The 24,673-nt window shown below is 34.4% G+C and overlaps 1 protein-coding gene across 11 annotated transcripts in view; it reads left to right on the top strand.

Moving 5' to 3' along the window:
- Nucleotides 1-24,673, top strand: part of LOC149782598 (piezo-type mechanosensitive ion channel component 2-like) — a 263,620-nt gene that overhangs the window by 202,918 nt on the left and 36,029 nt on the right. For all 11 annotated transcript variants that reach the window (XM_089934052.1, XM_089934060.1, XM_089934057.1 and 8 more), the window contains 6 exons: nt 493-582; nt 5,342-5,712; nt 11,976-12,174; nt 15,749-15,915; nt 18,712-18,870; nt 23,768-23,915. In XM_089934052.1, the coding sequence (XP_089790178.1) occupies nt 493-582; nt 5,342-5,712; nt 11,976-12,174; nt 15,749-15,915; nt 18,712-18,870; nt 23,768-23,915 (1,134 nt within the window). The remainder of the gene's footprint in view (nt 1-492; nt 583-5,341; nt 5,713-11,975; nt 12,175-15,748; nt 15,916-18,711; nt 18,871-23,767; nt 23,916-24,673) is intronic.

Genomic DNA, 24,673 nt, shown 5'->3' with positions numbered 1-24,673 from the left:
GAAAAGCATCATTGCTAGACTGGATGAACAGCTGTCCGTTAGTTGAACAAAAAACCAGCCTTTTGTAAAATGGGACTGGCAACATTTAGGTCTTTTACTGGCAACCATAAACTTTAATTTCAGGGAACTTGAAAAAGGTGATAAGGATGGCAAAATTAAAAATGCTTGAAAGATAAGGAAGACAACTGCTTGAAACTGTACTACCATCAGTACTATTATGCAGTATTATTGCAGATTTTGTTCCCTCTACACACTCAATAACTGAGTTCTAAAGTAGGACTGCAAGCCTTTATTCTCAAAATTCTCTGATCACAATTACCACACCCTTACAACTAAAGATCATTGTGACCTACATTTCACGTTTTAACTGGCTTAAGTTTGCATATAGCTCATGATAATATAGGTTTCGTGCACCCTTTATACATACTGTTTTACCTAGAAACATCGAATTTGGTGATGGGATGCATCTTGATGCTATTTTTTTTTCTGTAGAGATATGGTTTATGGAGAGATGCTGAGGACATTACAGCAGAAATGGAGGAGGCTGAGAAGAAGGAGTTTATTGCACCAAGCACACCACAGGTAACATCTGGCCCAACAGGTTCGAAGTTATATTCATGCACAGAAATTGCTGATGATAAAAATTCTTGGCAATAAAAATTGTGTTGCAAAAAAGTACACCAGAGCTGGGGAAAGAAAAGAGAAAGGGAATTAAAGGAGAACTTTTACTGCTATGCAGATGTGTCAACATGTAAATAAGACAGTTTGATTCCAGATACGTTGTTCTTCATGCGCAGTTATCACAATGTAAACAGACAAAAAAGTAAGCATGGCACTGTAAAGAACCCACCCATAATTGATAGCAATAATTGATTAATGGTAAGGCTCATTATAAAGCTGTCACCATATGTGCAGTGTTTTCTGGTGTTCTTTTTGATGATTGTGCAAAACATTAAACCATTTCTTTGTGAAGTTCTGTAAGGAACCATTCTAAAACCAAAACAATCATATGAAATATTTCACCACCTTGCTTTAGTTGCGGCCCTGTGTCATAATTGATCTTAGTGATAGAATATCTTGTGTTACAAAAATCATGGGATATGGATGTTATACTTGGATAATGAATTATATGCAGATAAATTTTCATTACCTTTAATTATTCTTTTTAGTTGATAATACCTTCACTCACAAAATGTTTTATCACCTCACTATATTGTATACTAAAAGTTTTCTACTACATTGACATAGGAGTAATGGTGTCAGAATTCTTTTGTATGATGGAGACATGATCATCTAACTTTCTATATTGAACATTTGCCTTCAGTGACATACTTGGAAATGGCCTTTCATTGACATACACCTCTCCTTTGATAACTCGCGCACATCAGAGTCCCAAAACACAGACCGTTCTATAAGTGAGGGTGTGAGTTACCAAGGGACCTCCAAAAATCCTGATAAATTGATAAATATCCAGAAAACTGCAAGGTCGGGGAACTGGGCTGTTTAATGGCTGAATCCTCATTTTATAATTGAGTCGAGAAAAATTGTCGATAAAGCACTTTTTCTGATGAAGTTGTTCATTATTCTTTTTAAATTACGTTTTTTTTCAAATGTCCACCATCTGAAAGATCAATAACATGATTCCAACTGGTTTCAACAACCAAACAGGGTACGCAAAAACATTTCGTGTATTACATCACAGCTTCTTGTTTTGTTGATTAGTCTGGTTCTCAGAGTGATATATAATAGTATTTTGTGAAACGAGGAGTCTACGAAGCAGGGAACCAGACTAATTGTTGATACACTACCAAACAAGATTCCTTTTTATAAAAAAACTCACAACATTTATTTCGTGAGACAATCATCTACTTCAGAACTCGGTTTTTGTAGTTTTCAATTAGTAAAATATTGATGCAGTAATTTCATTGCAAGTAACAGTGAAACTTCTTATCATCCTAGGCTTGAGGATATCACTCTGTGCGAATTCAGGAATTCTCTGAAACTCGTTTTTCCGACAATGATCCGTATCTGTGAAATAAAATTATATTTTACGAAGTACTCATTTCGCTTCGTTGCCTTGCTATCTTTAAGCACAGTTCTGATTGAGTAGGTTAATTTAAAATAGTTGAGTAGATTACATGCACAATAAAATTTATAAGTGTTCAATTAATCAACTGAAATCATTTCCCCAACATATGACCATGGCTACTGGTTCTTAAGCATGTAGGATGTGTATTCCTTTTAACTTTTTTTATTCCATCTCTTTTATTTGATTCAAAAGACGTAATTAACGTGATAATAGAAAAGGAGACCTGCTTTTTATTTAGTGAACAATACAACAGATGCTTCCAATATCAAAACACAGTGAGCACTTAATTAAGTTCTCAGAGAAACACTCATGGACATAGCTGTTACAGGAGATTGACACATTTTAAGTTTATTTACAAGAGGACACATTGCAATTGTGATGATTACATTTAAAAGGAACTAAAAGATAGAACTAGAACACAAGTTTCAATTGATAACAATTTTTAAAATTTAATTGGTATATATTTATTTATTTAAGTACTGCCTCCACTAGGAGTAAGTGAAATTTTCATTGATCGAAATGTTCTTGAATACCATTAATTACAGTGTACTAAGAATGTCGTTTGAAAAGAAAATGTAACAAATTATATGACTTCTTTTTAAAATTTGATATTTCGTAATGTTGATTAAAATTTCCAGGTCCTATCTATTGTTTTTGATGATAAAATGAGTGATATATCCGAGTTTCTGTAACCAATTTAGATCGTAAATTTCTTAAGGTTCAACAAACAAGTATCAATTGGAGGAGGGATTTTCTGGTTTAAAAAATGGGATACACTGTTGACCCCGTGTTATAAGCGGGTTCGCAAGTTATCAGGGCACAAGTTATCGAGGGAGTGGTATACATGGAAATGACCTTCGGTGACATACATTGGAATGGTCTTCAATGACATACATGAAAATGGCCTTCAGTGACATATGTGGGAATGGATTATTGTCTTACCTGCACGAGCATGTTGTCAAACATGTCATTTTTCAGTTGGTAATGTTCAGTGTATCATTCAGGTTTTGTGTTAAAATTGTCTGCTAGGTGGATACTAGACATTGACACATGGATTTGGGTCAGACATCAGGTTTTGCAGAACATTAATTTAAAATCATATATTAGAATTTGAACCTATTCATTCAACAATGTCCATCTTTTGTTTTTCTAGTTGGCAGTATGGTGTGCATAAAGCAAGACATAGCATTCACACTGTCCATCTGTTCATCGATCTGCCTAATGTTAACTTTTGCTTGAGATAGTTTACTACTTATCATGAACCCAAATAACTTACAGCTTGTTGTCCAGTATATATCATAGAGAGTGAGCAGCCAGTGCATTTTAAGATGACAGATTAAGTCTTAGTTGTTCACAGCTGTCTGTAAATAATACAATGCATTTTAAGATGAAGATCAGGTTTTAGTTGTTCACAGGTGTCTGTACATAACACAGTGCATTTTAAGATGACATATCAAATAATGCAGTGGTTTTCTTCAGGATATCTAATTATGTGAGTCCCCATTAAATTTAATGAAAACTTCACTAGCATGTGAAAATCACACAGTCAGTTTTCTAATAGCCTAAACAAAAACTGGATCATTTATTAATATTAACACTCTGATCATCCAAATGCATGACAAGATTAACCACTATAATCTGTTGCTTAATCATTATACTCTTTTACTTAACCACTATAATCTATTGCTTAATCACTATAATCTGTTGCTTAATCACTATACTCTGTTGCTTAATCATTATACTCTGTTACTTAACCACTATAATCTATTGCTTTAATCACTATAATCTATTACTTAACCACTATAATCTATTGCTTAATCACTATAATATGTTGCTTAATCACTATAATCTATTGCTGTCTAAGTAGTTGAGCATTGAGATCATTTCATTGATTGATTAGTTACGAAAATCAGTCTACCAAATGCATTTGGTGAGGTTTTACAATGGTCTGTATGAAATCTTCTGTATATGGAGGTAATGTCACTGCTAGTATATGCAGTTCTAATGCATAGAGTGGAGTATCATTTGTCATAACACAGTTCTAATGCATACTTTGGAGTGCCATATTCATAACACAGTTCTAACATATACAGTGTAGTGCCATTGTCATAATACAGTTCTTATGCATACAGTGGAGTGCCATTGTCATAACACAGTTGTAATATATACAGTGGAGTATCATTTGTCATAACACAGTTCTAATGCATACAGTGGAGTACCATTTGTCATAACACAGATCTAATGCATACAGTGGAGTATCATTTGTCATAACACAGTTCTAATGCATACAGTGGAGTATCATTTGTCATAACAGTTCTAATGTATATAGTGGAGTGCCATTGTCATAACACAGTTTTAATATATACAAATGGAGTGCCATTGTCATAACATAGTTCTAATGCATACAGTGGAGTGCCATTGTCATAACACAGTTCTAATGCATAGTGTTGAGTGCCATTGTCATTACACAGTTCTAATGCATACAGTGGAGTATCATTTGTCATAATACAGTTCTAATGCATACAGTGGAGTGCCATTGTCATAACATGGTTCTAATGCATACAGTTGAGTGCCATTGTTATAACACAGTTCTAATGAATACAGTTGAGTGCCCTTGTCATAACACAGTTCTAATGCATACAGTGGAGTGCCATTGTCATAACGCAGTTTTAATATATACAGTGGAGTGCCATTGTCATAACACAGTTCTAATGCATACAGTGGAGTGCCATTGTCATAACACAGTTCTAATGCATACAGTGGAGTGCCATTGTCATAAGACAGTTCTAATGTGCATACAGTGGAGTGCCATTGTCATTACACAGTTCTAATGCATACAGTTTAGTGCCATTGTCATTACACAGTTCTAATGCATACAATGGAGTGCCATTGTCAGCACAGTTCTAATGCAAACAGTGGAGTGCCATTGTCATTACACAGTTTTAATGCAAACAATTTAGTGCCATTGTTATAACACAATTGCAGCTGCTGTGTTGATAATGAAGAAAAACAATGGCAAATTTAATCTTTATTCATTAAAAGCTATTTATTGCACATCTTTTTTGACATATACTAGAAGGGTTTATTCCTACATACTGTTCTAATATGAAATCTGATCCACTTTCAAAATTAAAAATTCCTCCTTACAGAAAGTTCAGAAGAAGAATTGCCCCACTGAAAATCATGGAGAAATTACTTTGTATGACATGAATGAAAAATTTTTATAAAAATTTTGTGTAATTTTTTTTTCAGTCTCCGGAATCAGCTCCAGCATCACAGCAAGAAACTGTTGATTTAAGTAGCCCGACTCCAGAGTCCCAGCAAGAAACTGTCGACTTAAATAGCCCAACTCTAGCAACACAGCAAGACACTGTTGACTTAAATAGCCCAACTCTAGCAATACAGCAAGACACTGTTGACTTAAATAGCCCAACTCTAGCAATACAGCAAGACACTGTCGACTTAGATAGCCCAGCTGTAGAGTCACAGCAAGAAATCATTGATTTAAATAGCCCAACACAAACATCCATTACACAGATGGAAGTGGATTCAGTGAGCCAACAATCAGAGGATAGAGAGAAGGCAAGAAAGAATTTGGAGCATAATGCCAAGACATCAAGACTGTGAGTAGAGAGCTGTTGATTGTTATTCGGTCCTATAATACTGATGGTGATGATTGTTATTCTGTCCTATAATACTGATGATTATGATGGTCGTTATTCTGTCCTATATTACTGATGATGATGATCGTTATTCTGCCCTATAATACTGATGATGATCCTTATTCTGTCCTATAATACTGATGATGATGATGATCCTTATTCTGCCCTATAAAACTGATGATTGTGATGGTCGTTATTCTGTCCTATAAGGATGATGATGATCCTTATTCTGTCCTATAATACTGATGATGATCCTTATTCTGTCCTATATTACTAATGAGGATGATGGTGATGATCCTTATTCCGTCCTATATTACTAATAATGATCCTTATTCTATCCTGTAATACTGATGATGATGATGATCCTTATTCTGTCCTGTAATACTGATGATGATCCTTATTTTGTCCTGTAATACTGATGATGATGATGATCCTTATTCTGTCCTATAATACTGATGATGATGATGATCCTTATTCTGTCCTGTAATACTGATGATGATGATGATGATGGTCGTTATGCTGTCCTATAATACTGATGATGATCCTTATTCTTTCCTATAATACTGATGATGATGATGATGATCCTTATTCTGCCCTATAATACTGATGATTATGATGGTTGTTATTCTGTCCTGTAATGCTGATGAGGATGATGATGATGATCCTTATTCTGTCCTATAATACTGATGATGATCCTTATTCTGTCCTATAATACTGATGATGATCCTTATTCTGTCCTATATTACTAATGAGGATGATGGTGATGATCCTTATTCCGTCCTATATTACTAATAATGATCCTTATTCTATCCTGTAATACTGATGATGATGATGATCCTTATTCTGTCCTGTAATACTGATGATGATCCTTATTCTGTCCTGTAATACTGATGATGATGATGATCCTTATTCTGTCCTATAATACTGATGATGATGATGATGATCCTTATTCTGTCCTGTAATACTGATGATGATGATGATGATCCTTATTCTGTCCTGTAATACTGATGATGATGATGATCCTTATTCTGTCCTGTAATACTGATGATGATGATCATTATTCCATCCTATAATACTGATGATGATTATTGTTATTCCATCCTATAATTCTGATGATGATGATTGTTATTCCATCCTATAATACTGATGATGATGATGAAGATGATTGTTATTCCATCCTATTATACTGATGATGATGATGATTGTTATTCCATCCTATAGTACTGATGATGATGATGATTGTGATCATGGTTGTAGAGGTGATATTGGTTTTGGTAATGATGATCTACACCAAGCATGGTGAAGTAATGAATTTGTACATGCTTAATAGATGGCATCCTAAATAGGTCTCTGGACAAAATAGTGTTAAATGAATGCACAGTATTTTAGACATAAAGAAAATGTATATAATCTTCATGATATTGTTTTTACAGAAATACAGTTTATTACTTGGACATAAATGGATAATAATCCTGTTCGAAATGAAGAAAACTGAATCATATTTTTAGTAATACATTTATATACACGCAATCAACTTGGGGAAATAATAGTCATTGTGTCCGTCCATCTATCTGGCATGCCATCTCATTAGTGCAACTAATTCTACAGTTCTCAATAGATTGCCAAGATAAATTTTTTAATCTGGAGATGCTTATATTGATAAATTATTTTGCTCTGCAATTTATAGCTCTTCTGATCAAAGACAAGTAGAGCTTATGTGATGGCATGTTGACCATCACCCATTGTGCATCATCCTTCCATTAGCACAAGTTTGTTATCACCACTCTACCTAAACTTCTTGGAGGATTACCAGGAAACTTGACATGTACATTCATCCCATGAACTACTTTGTCCTGAAAAAAATAGTACAACTTGGACATCCAATATGACCACTACAGCAGCCATCTTGAGAATCTTATCACTACTTGTTCTGTGTGGATGGGTCATGTCAACATGGGCTTTTCACAAAAAGACTTTTTATGATATCTGTAGTTGGTCCTAAATGAAAGTAAAGTCAGTCTGACATCCAGTATGACCAGCACAGCAACCATCTTAAAAATATTGTTTTTGATTCTCTTGAATTGAAAGTCTTATCTTGAATTGAAAGTCATATAGACATGGTGTTTCACTAAAAGACATCTTATGGTGTCTGGTTGGTCCCAAATGAAAATGCTGTTTGCCTGATGTCCAATATGGTTGTCACAGTGGTCATCTTGAAAATCTCATTATTGCTACTTCTCCTGAATGGAAAGTCATATTCAGATAGTGTTTTCACCTGAAAGTCATACTGCCAGTGGGTTTCACTGAAATATATCTTAGGATATCTAGTCCTACCTAAATTAAATTGTTGTTGATCTAATGTCACTGTTGTCCAGTATGCCTGCCTTGAAAATTGTATCATTACTTCTGAATGGTGACATCTCAGTATAGTGTTTTCACATACATGTGACAGAACAGAGAGGCCAGCTTAGGACAGATCAGGAGATTTGCAAAATTTTGTCAGCAATTTTTACTTCAAATCAGAAGGATTTTCATTGAACCTATTTTTAACATGCACATGCACAGAAATTACAACTATTGAACAAATTTCCATTTTTTTTAAAAATATTAAAACATGACAATGATTTCATCACATCAGTCCTTATTCATTAATATTAAAATACAACAGGCATCTCTTCGTATTGGTCTTTTCACAGTAACTTGTTGCCATTCATACCCTCCTTGTATGTATCACAGGCATTTGTAGCATCCCTTAGGAGATCATTATATTGGATTATATCTGTGGCAGTCCACATCATTGTTGATCTTAAGATTTGGGAGGTGATGTATTGTTATTGGACCTTTTCCTCTAGAGTCAGTTTGAATTTTCATCACAATCTACAATGTCCTTTCAGTACTTATATTGAGATTTGGCAATGTTAGTATAACTAATGATTCCACAGCAAATTTTATTTTTCCATCAAATACACTACCAGATCACATTACATTAGGATAACTTTATCTGCTGCCTCTGAATCCAGCCCTCCCAGAAAGATGAAAAACCTCTTTCTGTCTATATATTTATATAGATGAAGTGAAGCAACTCTTACATGTTAACAGCACTTTCTACCTGCTAGATGGTTACTGTTAAATCCAGATGTACCAGTTTTTACTTTTTCTGTCGATCTGTAAAGTTGACCTCTATAGAATCCAATTAATATTAAACTTAAATTTCGTCATCTATATTTTATTTTCACTGGTATAGTAAGGCCAAATGTTTTATATGGTGCATGCAACATTTTTATGAATTCCTTGAACTTATTCATATTTTTGCAGTTTTCATACCATTTGTTATTTTCACATGATTTCGGTCACTAATGTTCAGTTTCACCATATAAATTTGTATGCACTGTATTTATCAACTGTTGCACATCTCAAAATTGGTTTGATACTGCTGTTTACATTATTTCAATTTATGTACAGTAGACTCTTGATTATCCAAAGTCTTGGGTACTAGAAGAAAACTTTGGATAATACTTGGGTTGGAATAACTGAAGTTCATGAAGGTAAAAAAGTATAAATCAGGTTGAATATGTTTCTTTCCCTACAAAGTCTGTTTCTTTTAGCTCTGATTGTTTGATGACAATCGTGACATATCTCAGAAAATGAAACCTGTACTTTATATCCATGTATATTCCACATAAATAAAACAAAGACAGTACTGTTTTAATTACTTGTGTATTCTGTTTCCTTACTGCATAATCTTGGCTGGTTGATTCAGAATGTTTAAAATATAGATGTGTAGTCGAATGTGGCTTTCAAATAGTGTATACTAGTTTCCAACTTTATTTTAGCAAACCTGCTGTGCATAAAACTACTGCCATTAGCTGGGGTATCCAAAGGCAAGACAATTGTTGGATTAGCGACAAACAATAAACATAACCTGCTTTTCAATTAGTCAGTGCTCACCTTTTTTGGACTGGCATGTGTCGTGATTCAAGAAATCAAGCATGCTGCTCATGACAGTTTTCACACTGCATCAGGATTTCAATAGGATTTGGGGATTTCAGACCACCAGATTCACTTAAGAGGGTGTACTGGAATAATTGATATTAGAATAGTTGATGTAAAAAAGATATAAACAAAGAACAAATTTAGCCTGGGTGAATAGTTTGGATAATAAAGGTATTTGTTTAAACGACGTTTGAATTACTGATTAATCTCATGGGAGGATGTTGAGATGCCCTCTTCACTCCATATGCAGATGTAGGAACAACACCAGAACATATTGCATAGAATAGATTGGAATAATTGATTAGTCTCTTGGATAATGTCAAGAGGCTCTCACCACCCACATGAAGACACAGAATAGTACAAGAATATAGCGTATTGATGATAAAATATAGTTGATTTTAATTTTGGTGATGTCTAGGTCCCTCTTCAATCCTGATGACCAGAATATTTGTTTGGGAAAAAATGTTTTAAAAGAGCTCTATTTCCCATGCATTTTCATCTAAATGAAATGTTGGCCCAAAATCAGCTGTGGTGTGCTGGCCCCATGTATTCTAACCATAATAGATCATCATGTATTTCATTATCAGATTCAGATAAATCTAAAATGTCATGTGTAGAAACAGACCTTACCTTAGTGTTGAATCATTCATCTTTTATTTGATTATTTATGTTGATTTCATTTGCAATGTAATTACTTTCAAATCTATTATTTTACTTGAATTGCAATCATCAAGATACCAGAAATTGTCATTTTGTTTTGCTTTCCACAATTTACCTTGTTTCTGTGGTAACTCCTGCTGATAGGATGTATTAATAAAACACTTCCATACTTGTATGTAATAACTACATTTACTGGCTAAATATTTATGAAGATACCAGTTATTTGCAATTTCATCCAGTGCAAAGCTTTGATTTAAAATGCATATATGTGTCTCAGAGGTTTCCCATCCCTTGGCTGGAAATGCATATATGAATTGACAAGGACATGGAGTATTGCTAGCAACACGCGTGTCTAGGGGTAAGCAAGGCTATATTTGTCCATAGATCCGAACTACATGAAGTTCCAGTCTGACAGTTCAGTCATTCTAATGACACAACTTGGTTTATTTCTAAGAACAGGTTGCTGTCACTATTCAACTAACAATGACTATTCACTACCTCTCTTTCATCTGTCGAGAGAAGCAAAGCTGCAAGACCCTGCATGGATAATATCTGCATAAACTGTAAAAATCTTTTCCTGCCTCTTTATGCAGAAATGCAGGACATAATCTCACCAGCACTGGCTCCTTGGCTAAAGGGTGTTCTTAAATCAGTGTACCCTGAGCTCTCACAGGATAAGGCAAACTAATGAATATATCATCACATCAAATATGAGCAGTGAACATGAGCCTGGCCTTGAATGTAATGTCTCAGCTCAGGATGTAGCTGAGTTAGTTGACTTGCATTCACAGTCTACCTTTTCTAGCTTCCATTTGCATGACATGGTCTCACTCAATCTTGTTGGTAGCTAAAAAGATGATGACCCCCCCAATTCATGAAAGCAGAACCCAGGACCCAGGCAAGAATTTGCCACTTTTGCTGGATGTGCCTTCAAATCTTTTGATGATGAGAAAATAATCCAGTACAAAATCCCACGGGGATCTCCTGCCTGTGTGTAGAAACAGATTGTCTCTTTTTGTGCTAATTAACATTAGGAGAATTTCATCCTTTTAGTAGAGCAATCATGCTCCTACTGGGTGATACTGGTAGAGGTAGTGTGCTCAGCATTTCCTCCTTGTCTTACTTATCCTCAGAATGTAATGTGATCAAGTAATGTATTTGAATGAGAAGGCAATTTTCTTTAATAAATTGTTCTTCAATAATACTTATATGATCACATTACAAAAATACTTCCCACCCATCCCTGCAATGCAAGCATCCTTTAAGCTTTAAAGTTTTGTGCAAGTGAAAATTGGTACTCCTGGTATATTGGTAACCACCTAACAGATAGAAGGGGAGTTAACCCATAAGAGTTGCTTCCCTCTGTGTGTGTGAATATGTGAATATATATATATATATATATATATATATATATATATATATATATATATATATATATATATATATATATATATATATATATATATACATATATATATATATATACATATATATATATATATATGGACAAAAATATGCCAGCACTCAAAACTGTATGTTTCTAAAGTGATTTTTTTGTGATCATTTTTCAGCTTTAAGATGTTTGCCTATCCAGTCATAAAATTCTACAAGCAATTAACAAGCCCTGACTACAATGCAACAACAGATGTGTATGCCTCAATGTTTGCCTGTGACTTCATAAATTTCCTGATTGTGGTGTTTGGCTATTGGGCTTTTGGACCTGAGCAGACAGCTGGAGGAGACGTAGCATCGTACATACAAGATAACAGAGTAAGTCTATCACATTAATCTGTGTGTAAGATGAACCCATTTCAGGACAATTTAGCTAGAAAACTATTAGAATATCAGGGTCTGTTATGGTCAGTTTTAAATCAACAATATAACAGATGGTGCTGACATCATTGATGTCATTACTAATAGCAGTGTAAGCTAAGAGTTTGAAGATAATGAAACCAAATAATTTGTATTTCTAAAAATTGCTATTAAATAGTTGCAGGAATAACATTAAAAATGTAAAGTTTGTTGATGGTTGAAACTCCATAGAGTCATATTCTTATTTTCAACAAATATTTTCTATGAGTATCTATTCTTTGCACACCTAAATGGATGACCATTTTCCTTAAAACTTACAAATCTGGGAAGTATATCTACAGTTACATCAAAGTTTCATTTAAACATTTGAATTCATTAGACTCCCATCATAAAAGACAATGTTTTGATTTAGTGTTCACTTGGATTTACTAGTGCATCTTGTAAAGACAGGTTACTTTACACATTTGTGTAACATTACATCATACTGACTCATTTGCCTGGAGAGAATTTGAGAGTTCTCACCTGAGATGGAGTATTTTCATCAATTCTCATCAGCAAATCCTCGAAGTCTAATTGTTTATGACTTGCATATCACTAGCTGGTTAGGTTTTTATAGAAAATTGTTTGTAATTGGCAATTTTGTCATTAAATGCACACAGAGGTAAAAAGGTGGGGTTCATGGGGATGGGTGATTTAAGATTTAAGCTTTTTGACCACTCATTTTGGACAACTGTCGGACTTATCCTAATTTCGTAAAGCTTAAATGGGATCGATACCCCTCAAATTTTAGTACCAATCATCAGGGAAGATAATCTAGTTGACCACTATTCATTACTTCCCTTTCGTGTTTAGTAGCTTAGTCACCTGAGATTGTAAATCTTTTGTATATAAAAACTGGTATAGTTTACAGCCTCAGAGATAGATAACGTCTTATTTAATCACGTGGTATTAGTGTCATGCAGTCACTGAATTCAGCAAAGCTGGTGCCACAATACTTTAAAAAAAGGTCTGATTACTAAACTATAAATCTTGGGACAGAATTTTTGTTTCATATCTGAAGAGTTTTGCAACTGCAGAGTATACTCTTGTCAGTGTCCTAACACTTCCCAGACACAGTATAATCTTGTCAGTGTTCCAACACTTCCAGACACAATAGACTCTTGTCAGTGTCCTAAGACTTCCAGACACATTATAATCTTGTCAGTGTCCCAACACTTCCAGACACAATATACTCTTGTCAGTGTTCTAAGACTTCCCAGGCACAATATAATTTTGTCAGTGTCCCAACACTTCCAGACACAAGATACTCTTGTTAGTGTTCAAACACTTCCAGACACAATATAATCTTGTCAGTCTCCTAAGATTTCCAGACACAATACAATCTTGTCAGTGTCCTAACACTTGCAGACACAGTATACTCTTGTCAGTGTCCCAACACTTGCAAACACAATATAATTTTGTCAGTGTCCAACACTTGCAGACACAATATAATTTTGTCCGTGTCCCAACACTTGCAGACACAATATAATCTTGTCAGTGTCCTAAGACTTCCTGACATAATATCATCTTGTCAGTGTCCTAAGACTTCCAGACACAATATACCCTTGTCACTGTCCCAACACTTGCAGACACTGTATACTCATGTCAGTGCCCCAACACCTGCTGACACTTCTGGACTAATATAATCTTGTCAGTGTCCTAACACTTGCAGACACAATTTAATCTTGTCAGTGTCCTGAGGCTTTGCAGACACAGTGTAATCTTGCAAGAATCCTAACACTTCCAGGCACAAATAATTTGAGGCAAGATCACCACACATTACACAAGGAGTGATCAGCTCTAGACTTGCTAAATAAAAAAATTGTTGTACACTGATAACTGACTTAGTAATTTAATAGGTAGGTTTAGAAGATTATTCAGATAACTCAGCCTATATGCTATTTTTTTGTATGACATATTATGCATCAGTAATACTGTATGATAGAATGACATGGTATCATATGCATCGGTAATCCTGTATGATAGAATGACATGGTATTATATACATTGGTAATACTGAATGATAGAATGAATCGTACATTGGTAATGCTGTATGATAGAATGACATGGTATTATATACATTGGTAATACTGTATGATAGAATGACATGGTATTATATACATCAGTAATACTGTATGATAGAATGACATGGCATTATATACATCGGTAATACTGTATGATAGAATGACATGGTATTATATACATCAGTAATACTGTATGATAGAATGACATGGCATTATATACATCGGTAATACTGTATGATAGAATGGCGGTATCATATGCATCGGTAATACTGTATGATAGAATGACATGGTATTATATGCATTGGTAATACTGTATGATAGAATGACGGTATTATATGCATCGATAATACTAATACTGTATGATAGAATGACATGGAATCATATGCATTGGTAATACTGTATGATAGAATGACATGATGTGCATCGGTAATACTGTATGATAGAATGACATGGTATTATATGCATCGGTAATACTGTATGATAGAATGACATGGTATTATATGCATTGGTAATACTGTATGATAGAATGACGGTATTATATGCATCGATAATACTGCATGATAGAATGACATGGAATCATGCATTGGTAATACTGTATGATAGAATGACATGGAATCATATGCATTGGTAATAGTGTATGATAGCATGAGATGATATGATGTGCATTGGTAATAATGTATGATAGAATGACATGATGTGCATCAGTAATACTGTATGATAGAATGACATGGTATGATGTGCATTGGTAATACTTTATGATAGAATGACATGATATGATGTGCATAGGTAATACTGTATGATAGAATGACATGATATCATATGCATCGGTAATACTGTATGATAGAATGGCATGATATCATATGCATCAGTAATACTGTATGATAGAATGACATGATATCATATGCATTGGTAATACTGAATGATAGAATGAATCGTACATTGGTAATGCTGTATGATAGAATGAATTGTACATTGGTAATACTGTATGATAGAATGACAAGATATGATGTGCATCGGTAATACTGTATGATAGAATGACATGATATGATGTGCATCGGTAATACTGTATGATAGAATGATATGATATGATGTGCATTGGTAATACTGTATGATAGAATGACATGATATCATGTGCATTTTTAATACTGTATGATAGAGCGAATTGTATATTGGTAATACTGTATAATAGAATGAATTGTACATTGGTAATACTGTATAATAGAATGAATTGTACATCGGTAATACTGTATGATAGGATAGAATGATTTATACATTGGTAATACTGTATGATATGATAGAATGAATTGTACATTGACTCTATGACAGAATGAGTTGTACATTGGTAATATTATATGATAGAATGAATTGTACATTGGTAATACGGTATGATAGTATGACATGATGAAATGTTGTCAGTTAAAGTCATAAATAAGGGTATGTAAAAAATTTCTCCTTACATTTTCCTACAGGTGCCAGTTCCATTCCTTTTGATGCTGGTGTTACAATTTGTGCTGATCATTGTGGACCGTGCCCTTTATCTTCGGAAAAATGTCCTGGGAAAATTCATCTTCCAGATTTTCCTTGTAATTGTCATCCATATCTGGGTTTTCTTTGCCCTTCCTGCAATCACTGGCAGGTACAGTAGCACTGTCAAGCATTTGTTAATGCAGCACATTTAGAAGAAACAAAGTATGTGTGTGTCTTTTGTGTGCTTTTATTCTACTCATTCCCCCAGTTTGTAATGAATGGGTGATATAACTGATATAGACTAATAGTTCTGATATCTCAAACTTGGAACACATAATAGTCAAGTAGTCCAGATATCTCAAACTTGGGACACATGATAGTCAAGTTGTCCAAATCTCAAACTTTGGACATAAACAGGTAGTCAGGATATCTCAAATTTAGGATACATAATAGACAGGTAGTCCAGATATCTCAAATTTGGGACACAATAGACAAGTCATCAAGATATCTCAGACTTGGGAAACATACTGACAAATTGTCCAGATATCTCAGATTTGGGACATGTAATAGAGAAGTACTACAAATGTGTGTTTGCTTTGATCAGCACTATAATATCGCTGTTTTATGTTCTTGTGCATTCTTCCATCCATCCATCCATTATCCAAATTTTTTTTCCATTGCAAAACTCCAAAACAATTATGATGTCTGTGACATTTAGTACACATGAGACTACTTATGTAGATGAACTGCTCACAATAATTCATTTTCAGTATTTTTAACATTATTTTCCATATGTCTGTTCATCATCTACCATTTACACTGAAACTCATAATGCCTGTCCTTTTTTTAAAAAATTTGATGCATACAAACTGCATTACATAAAATCTTCAGTAAATAATTCTATATTCTAGCATGCATTTTGGTGTGGCAGAGGACTTAGATGTAAATAATTCTATAATATAGCAGGTATTTTTGTGTGGTGGGGGATATAGATGTAAATCTATGTTGAGATACCAAATATTATTCACCTAAATAATATTTTAATGCCATGTAATTTTCCTACAATGTTCTGCAGTATTTTTATTCAGGATGGATGTTTTCTGACAGGTCTAAGGAGATCTGGCTCCTCATTTTGAAGAAGTCAGCATGTGTTTTCCAGTATACATGTAACAATATAAATATAAACATAACGATACAAATATGTGTTTAACAATATAAATATACATGTAACAATATAAATAAAAGTACATTACTTATTTACCTATAAATATACATGTAACAATATAAATATAAATATAACAATATAAATAAATGGTACATTTATTGCTTATTTACCTATAAATATACATGTAACAGTATAAATATAAGTATAAATATATAAATGGTACATGTATTATTCACCTATAAATATAGATGTTACAGTATAAATATAACAATATAAATATATGGTACATATTTAGCTGTTAGGTTATTGTGAGCAACTATACAAGCCGCTGTGTTGGTAATTAAACGGGGATAGAATTTGCTTCAGCCAGTCATGCATGGGTATCTAATTATCTCAGAAAACATTTGTGTTTTCTTAGCAAGAAATATTTAATGTTTCTTAGATTGTCAGATCTGTTAATGTGAGACTACAGGTGATTGTTTAATTGTTAGATAATTGCAAGGCATTAAAATACTAATTTTATTTTCATTGATAACAATATTTGTTGCTATTGCATTGATTACTTTTCTGGGATGGAAATTATGTCCTCTCATTTGATGAAAAGTTATAGAAGTCCAGAAAGAAAGATGACTGACCAGTCTGTCAATTGAAATCAGTATTGCTTTTCCAAAATTTGCCTTTTCTTTTGTCACTTAAGGTGTTCTAGGTATGTTTCTGTGTAGTTTTATTGTTTACACCCTCAAGTTGCATGTATATTTTCACAGAATAAGCTCTCTCGTGAGTTTTTGAGGCATTTTTGTTCTTCTTTTTGTTTGTTTTTGCAGTACCCAAGTTTTATGTTACCCTTTCCCTTATGCAGTAGGGTAGGTCATACCTGCCCCAATTTGATGATTAAATTATTTTTGGATGTGTACAACTTCAGGGTTTGGCATCGTCTTTCCCTTCATGTCCAGAATGTTTTTGTGCTATTTACAAGGTACCAGGCACCAGTCTACAAGTACTGGTCACTGGTCATTGGAGCTATTTCAGTACAGTGACACTGCTGGGCTACTGATCAGCCTCATTGGGGACAGAATATGTGTACATATGCCAGACTAGGGAAGGGGTTTGAATTGGCACCCTTGTCCTTCCATATAATCCTACTCTGTCCTTATTAGATGTTGGGGCAGCCATTAAGTAGAATAAATCATTCTTCCCATTTATGACACCTTAGGCACAAGGGCTTCATGCTGACAGCAGTGCTGATGTTGTGAGTCACAGACTAACATCATCTGTTTATAGGAACACATAGTGGGAGGAGGGGGTGGTCTTCTTCCCCAAGACTCTTGAGGAAGGTTGGGAAGTATTTTCATCTTTCTGCTAAATCTGTTACTAGGGGCAGTACCATCACATTACTCAAGGTATTATATGATGTTACCCCTACTGCCCACTCCCCTGTCCAACAGAGAAACACAAGGTCATAAAGTCCTGCCTTTCAGAGGCATGAGCAGGATGATGACAGTCTGTTGGTTCGGTCTTAGTGGACTCCAGTGAGTCCATGCTATGCAGTGGACCATGGGGATATGTGAGCTTTAGGTGCTGTTTGTTTTTTATTTTCAACATGTTTTTTTTGTAGCAACATTGAGTGTTAACAGTTGGGATAGAGATTTTAGACAGTGGAATATAATTTTGGAAAGGTATTTAAAATTATGGCTGATAACAGAGAAAATGTTTTTAGCTATTTCTTATGTCAAGACTTAGCATATATGCCTTCCTGTTTATTCAAAAATATTCGTGCAATATTAATATCTTCTGTTTCAGAAAATTTACAGAGAATACTCCTGCCCAACTTTGGTACTTTGTGAAGTGTGTTTATTTTGGGCTGTCTGCCTATCAAATTCGATGTGGTTACCCAACTAGAATTCTGGGAAATTTCCTCACCAAGAAATACAACTATCTCAATCTGATTTTGTTCAAGGGGTAAGTAATCAGGGGATGAAATGTTATTCAATCATGTTGTAAGTACAATGTAATCTCCATATATTGAACACATTGGGACCTTGCAAATCAGTTTAGTAGTCATCATTGAAGCAAATTAGTGACTTTCAGTGAAAGGTTATTGAATGGCCAGACAGATTTTAAAGGGGAGTCCTTAATGCCAGTGACATGGCAACCATTGTCTTATGATGTGTTGACTGGGTGTTTGAAGCTGGCAAACTGAATTACACTGACATCCAAAATGGCAGCCATAAAATATTGTTATCATTGCTATTCTCTACATGATGGTGGCACCAACATTAGGTTTTCAGTAAAACACATTTTCAGTATGCATTTTGTTCTTAATGAAAATGGTGCTGATCTGACAACCAACTTGTTCATGCTATTGTGAACAATTTCAGTGCTTGCATTTTTGTACTCCATTGAGCTTATTGACAAAGTGGCTTGTAAATACAGTAATTAATTTTTAAGTTGATGCTCAGCACTCCAACATTAAATTCAAGGTTAGACATGACTCTGCTTTTATCTGTGTATTACGAATGAATTTGTATTAAGCTTTGGGTATATACTTGAAAATATTTTAAAATGATGCCATTTTATAACTTTCTTCTCTCCCCCTCCCAAACAATAAAACAAAGAAATGTAGCAAGTGGATATCTCTTGACAGTATCTGAAATGAGTTCAGTTATATCTGGTTCAGGGTCAAAGACAAAGAGAAAGATTTCATATTGTACAAACCTTAACTTAAATGTTAACTGAACGCAAGAAAATAGTTTTGTAAAAAATTTGGTGTGTTAGAGTTTCTCAAGAATATCTGAGATGATTACAGTATTCAGCAAAAAAGAAATGGTGGCAGAAATGAACTTTAGTAAATTCCACAACTTTTTAGGGTCAGGAGAGTGTTGTTATTAAATTCATGGGACCATACGTCAATTTTGAAAGGAAGAGAGAGAGAGGGCTAACCAGGAGTTTCCTGTATCAGATGTAGAGATCGCCATGGGAGCCATTCAAGTTATTATGAATGTGTGAGTTAACTGGGTTTGAGCCAATCAAAGCAACTGTATCAAATAAAAAGATGCTGGGTTTGAGCAGGTGGTTGTTTCTATTGTGTTATTAGATTGTTGGAATTTATATTTTCTTGAGAGGGAGAGAAAAAATAATTGAGGTTGTCTGGGAGAGGTTGTATTAATACAAAATTTTGTATTATGGACACAAAATACATCATCTGGATGAAAAAGAATCCCATCTTAAAGTCATATGACACAAAATAAATCATCTGGATGAAAAAGAATCCCATCTTAAAGTCATATGGCAAAAAATACATCATCTGGATGAAAAAGAATCCTATCTTAAAGTCATATGACACAAAATACATCATCTGGATGAAAAAGAATCCTATCTTAAAGTCATATGACACAAAATACATCATCTGGATGAAAAAGAATCCCATCTTAAAGCCATATGACACAAAATACATCATCTGGACGAAAAAGAATCCCATATTAAAGCCATAAGACACAAAAAAGATAGGAATGTTGCAGGTTGCATTGAAATTTTTCAGTTTCATTTTTTATAATTTTCTATAATTTTTCTTGAAATGGGAATTGTTTACAAATTACCAATCACAAAATGTTAATTACATTATTATTTTATTATTTCATATTTTATCTCCAACTTTTGCCTTGGTGCTGATCATTTGTCCGATTTATGGTAGTATACATGTGGCATTCTTTCCTGCATCCCTTTTTCCTACTTTTTCAGTTTCATTCACTATTGTTTCCTACTTTTTAAAAAATGTATTCTTTTTTTTCTGAACTATTTTGTTCAAAATCAGTTGCACTGCATGAAGGGCAAAATCAGTTACACTATATGAAGGTCAAAAGTAGTACACACTGCATGAATAACAAAATCACTACACACCACATAAAAGGCAAAATCAAGTTAACACACTATATGAAGGGCGGAATCACTACACACTGCATGAAGGACAAAATCAGTTACACATTGTATGAAGGGCAAAATCAGTTTACACTGGATGAAGGTCAAAATCAGTTACACACCACATGAAAGGAAAATCAGTTACACACTACATGAGGGGCAAAATCAGTTTCACACTGCATGAAAGGAAAATCAGTTACACACTGCATGAAGGGCAAAATCAGTTACACTCTGCATGAAGGTCAGAATCAGTTGCACACTGCATGAAGGGCAAAATCAGTTTCACACTGCATGAAGGACAAAATCAGTTACACATTGTATGAAGGGCAAAATCAGTTACACTCTGCATGAAGGTCAAAATCAGTTACACACTGCATGAAAGGAAAATCAGTTACACACTGCATGAAGGGCAAAATCAGTTACACTCTGCATGAAGGGCAAAATCAGTTACACACCACTTGAAAGGAAAATCAGTTACACACTGCATGAAGGGCAAAATCAGTTTCACACTGCATGAAAGGAAAATCAGTTACACACTGCATGAAAGGCAAAATTAGTTACACTCTGCATGAAGGTCAAAATCCGTTACACACCACAAATGAAAGGAAAATCAGTTACACACGGCATGAAGGGCAAAATCAGTTACACACTGCATGAAGCTAAAAATCAGTTGCACACTATATGAAGGGCAAAATCAGTTACACACTGCAAGAAGGGCAAAATCAGTTACTGCATGAAGGGGAAAATCAGTTTCACACTGCATGAAAGGAAAATCAGTTACACACTGCATGAAGGGCAAAATCAGTTACACTCTGCGTGAAGGGCAAAATCAGTTACACAATGTATGAAGGGCAAAATCATTTACACACCACATGAAGGGCAAAGTCAGTTACTGTATGAAGGGCAAAATCAGTACACACTACAAGGGCAAAATCATTTGCACACTGTATGAAGGGCAAAATCAGTTATGCACTCTATGAATTGCAAATTCAGGTACACATTGTATGAAGGGCAAAGTCATGTACACTCTGTATGAAGGGCATGCTCAGTTACACACTATGAAGGGCAAAATCATTTGTACACTACAAAGGGCAAAATCAGTTAATGTATGAAGGGTAAAATCAGTTATACACTGTATAAAGGGTAAAATCAGTTGCACATGACATGAGGTACAGATCAGTTACACACTGTGTGAAAGGCAAAGTCAGTTATTCACTGTAAGAAGGACCATAGCAAATACAATTCACTTATGTTCTCTTTGATGTGGAGCTCAGTGTTTAAGAAGATAAATGAAAACTGGGTTAAAGAGACATTTCATATGTCAAAGAATGCTGTGGTCAAATTTATGAAGATGAGTGAAGTGAAAGTTTTATTTTTTCAGTAATTTACATAAATTTCATAATTTGTCCTTTTTTTAAAATATCTTTATTTTTACTGACATTTTTTTATACAAAGTGTAACCCTTCTTTATTCCTACTCATTCACAAAGGTAAAGTCTAACAAAGATGATGTAGAGATTTAGCTTCTGTATTAGTCTGGTTCTTAATCCTTTCCTAGTTCATGGTATATTTAGTTTCAGGATCTGTAGTTTGTATAGCATATGACCAGTCCACTGCACATTGTGTGCTACATATTGCTTAAACAAAGTGGTACTTGAGGAAAGGTGTAGTTCCACATTATACCCAGAATAACCTGTGCTGCATTTGAGGAGTCAGATATGTTGAAAAAAAAGCTAAATCCTAAAGCTTTTAGGCATATGTACCAGCTTTACTGGAGGACGCAGATTTTGACCAGCAATAAGTTAAAACTTGCTAAATATCTTACTTCATCTCAGCTACTTATTGTTAGTGTATTGGTATGCCAACATGGGGACTCAGCCAGTGTATCTTTCAGTGTATCATTGTGCAAACTTCGTGACTCAGCTAGTGTATCTTTCAGTGTATCATGTGCAAACTTCGTGACTAAACCAGCGTATCTTTCAGTGTATCATTGTGCAAACTTCATGACTCAGCCAGTGTATCTTTGTGCAAACTTGGGGTCATGGGATGCAAAAATTTTAGTGTATGCATTCTAGGCCAGTATTCAAGTAAAGTCTAGTTTGACATCTGGCCAGGATTTAATCCACATGTGTAAAATCATTTTGCTGTCATTTCTGACTGAAAATGTCACCTGTGAGGCTTGCAGAAAGTTGCAGTTTTAAGCATAAGACTTGGTCAACCAATAATATTCATTTCACCTGACTTTGATCTAAATCATTCTGGTGGCCTAGTGGTTAGAGCATCTGCCTCAGATGCAGGAGGTTGTGAGTTCATTCCCCGGCTGAGTCATACCAGAGACTTATAAAAATGGTACTAACAGCTGCCTCACTTGGCGTTCAGCCTTAAGAGGTTAATGGTCAGCTTGGTGTCAGGATAATGTGACTGGCTGGGACATCATGCTACATGTCTGGGGCATGATGCCCCAATGCTAGACATCACTATAAACTGCCACATTGCAAATCACATCACAACACACTTTGATCTAGGTAGTTCTGTTTTATACAGGTGACAAGTACAGCAGAATTTAATGCTCTTTTTGTGTTTTGTAGTTATTTTGCATTTTATGTCAAATAATTATTTGGATGAGCTTGGTTCCAATGGAAAATAAGAGAAGATAAAGAAAAACAGGAAGTCCAGTATATTAAATTTTTGGTTTATTTTGCATGACAGGACATGGGGTTTGATTATATGATCTACTAATATGATAAAGTGTACAAATTGTTTGTTCAGGATTTCAGTATGTTTTATTTTATACTTTCATATGCTATTTATTTTTTTAAGTTTAAATTATTTTAAAATATTTTTCTTTTACATAAATACCTTTTAACATGTAGCTTCTGTTCCGTTTTTACTTTCAGCAGTAATTTGTCTATTATCTATATTTACTTTTCTCCTCCACTCAGATTCCTAGCCATCCCTTTCCTGTTGGAATTACGTTCCCTGATGGACTGGATCTGGACAGATACCACGATGGCTATTGGAAGCTGGTTACAGATGGAAGACATTTATGCAAACGTCTATGTTCTAAAATGCTGGAGGACATCAGAAGTGGTTATGTGCTGTTTTTTTCCCACATCTAATGACATTCACACAAATACAGAAGTAACATTGTCCCCCAACCCTTAGCAATCAGTTTTAATTTGTATTCAGTCATATTTTCCAGTGTGATTATGCCTCCATTGTGATAGCAGTCTGACTATTCAATCTCTATATCCAGTCTGAATCCATGGTAGTCGATGGCACTAAAACTATAGGAATTAGAGCCATGAAATATAATATTCTTTATTATAATTGTGAGAAGATGACCTGATTAGATTTTCAGGCCATTACACAATATTTCAATCTTGTACACCTTTTACACTTTAGGGGTGGGGGACTTTTATTTACAAAACCCTTTCACAGAGTTTAGGAAAACCATTGTTGTAGATGTGTGACTTGGTAGACATAGTTTTATTCATATTAAGGTTACCTGTTTAGAAGTTTTAAATAATTACAGCAAGTTTTCAATATTTTAAATGCGTTTACAAAATTTTGATTAAGATTTTGATTTTTTTTACAATATCCAAAATGCAAGATTTTGAAAAGTAAAGCTGTTTGCTGCAATATTTTGATATTCTTGTGTGAAGACAGAGTCCCACAAAGGGACAGATGTTCTACTGGCAGAATTCAGGAATCAAAGGTATCTCCTTCTCAGCTGCTGAGTGTTAAAACCATCTGTGACTTTCTTGAACAGTAATGAGACTTTCAAAATGGACACCATTTAGGTCATATTACGTGTAAGATTAGCAGTATTTTCATTTAGTACAAAG

Source organism: Sinohyriopsis cumingii, chromosome 15 (genome assembly GCF_028554795.1).
Source record: "Sinohyriopsis cumingii isolate HCF-2022 chromosome 15, ASM2855479v2, whole genome shotgun sequence".
Taxonomy (NCBI): Eukaryota; Metazoa; Mollusca; class Bivalvia; order Unionida; family Unionidae; genus Sinohyriopsis; species Sinohyriopsis cumingii.
The sequence above is the reverse complement of the archived record's forward strand: the minus strand, read 5'-3'. Positions and strand labels throughout refer to the sequence as shown.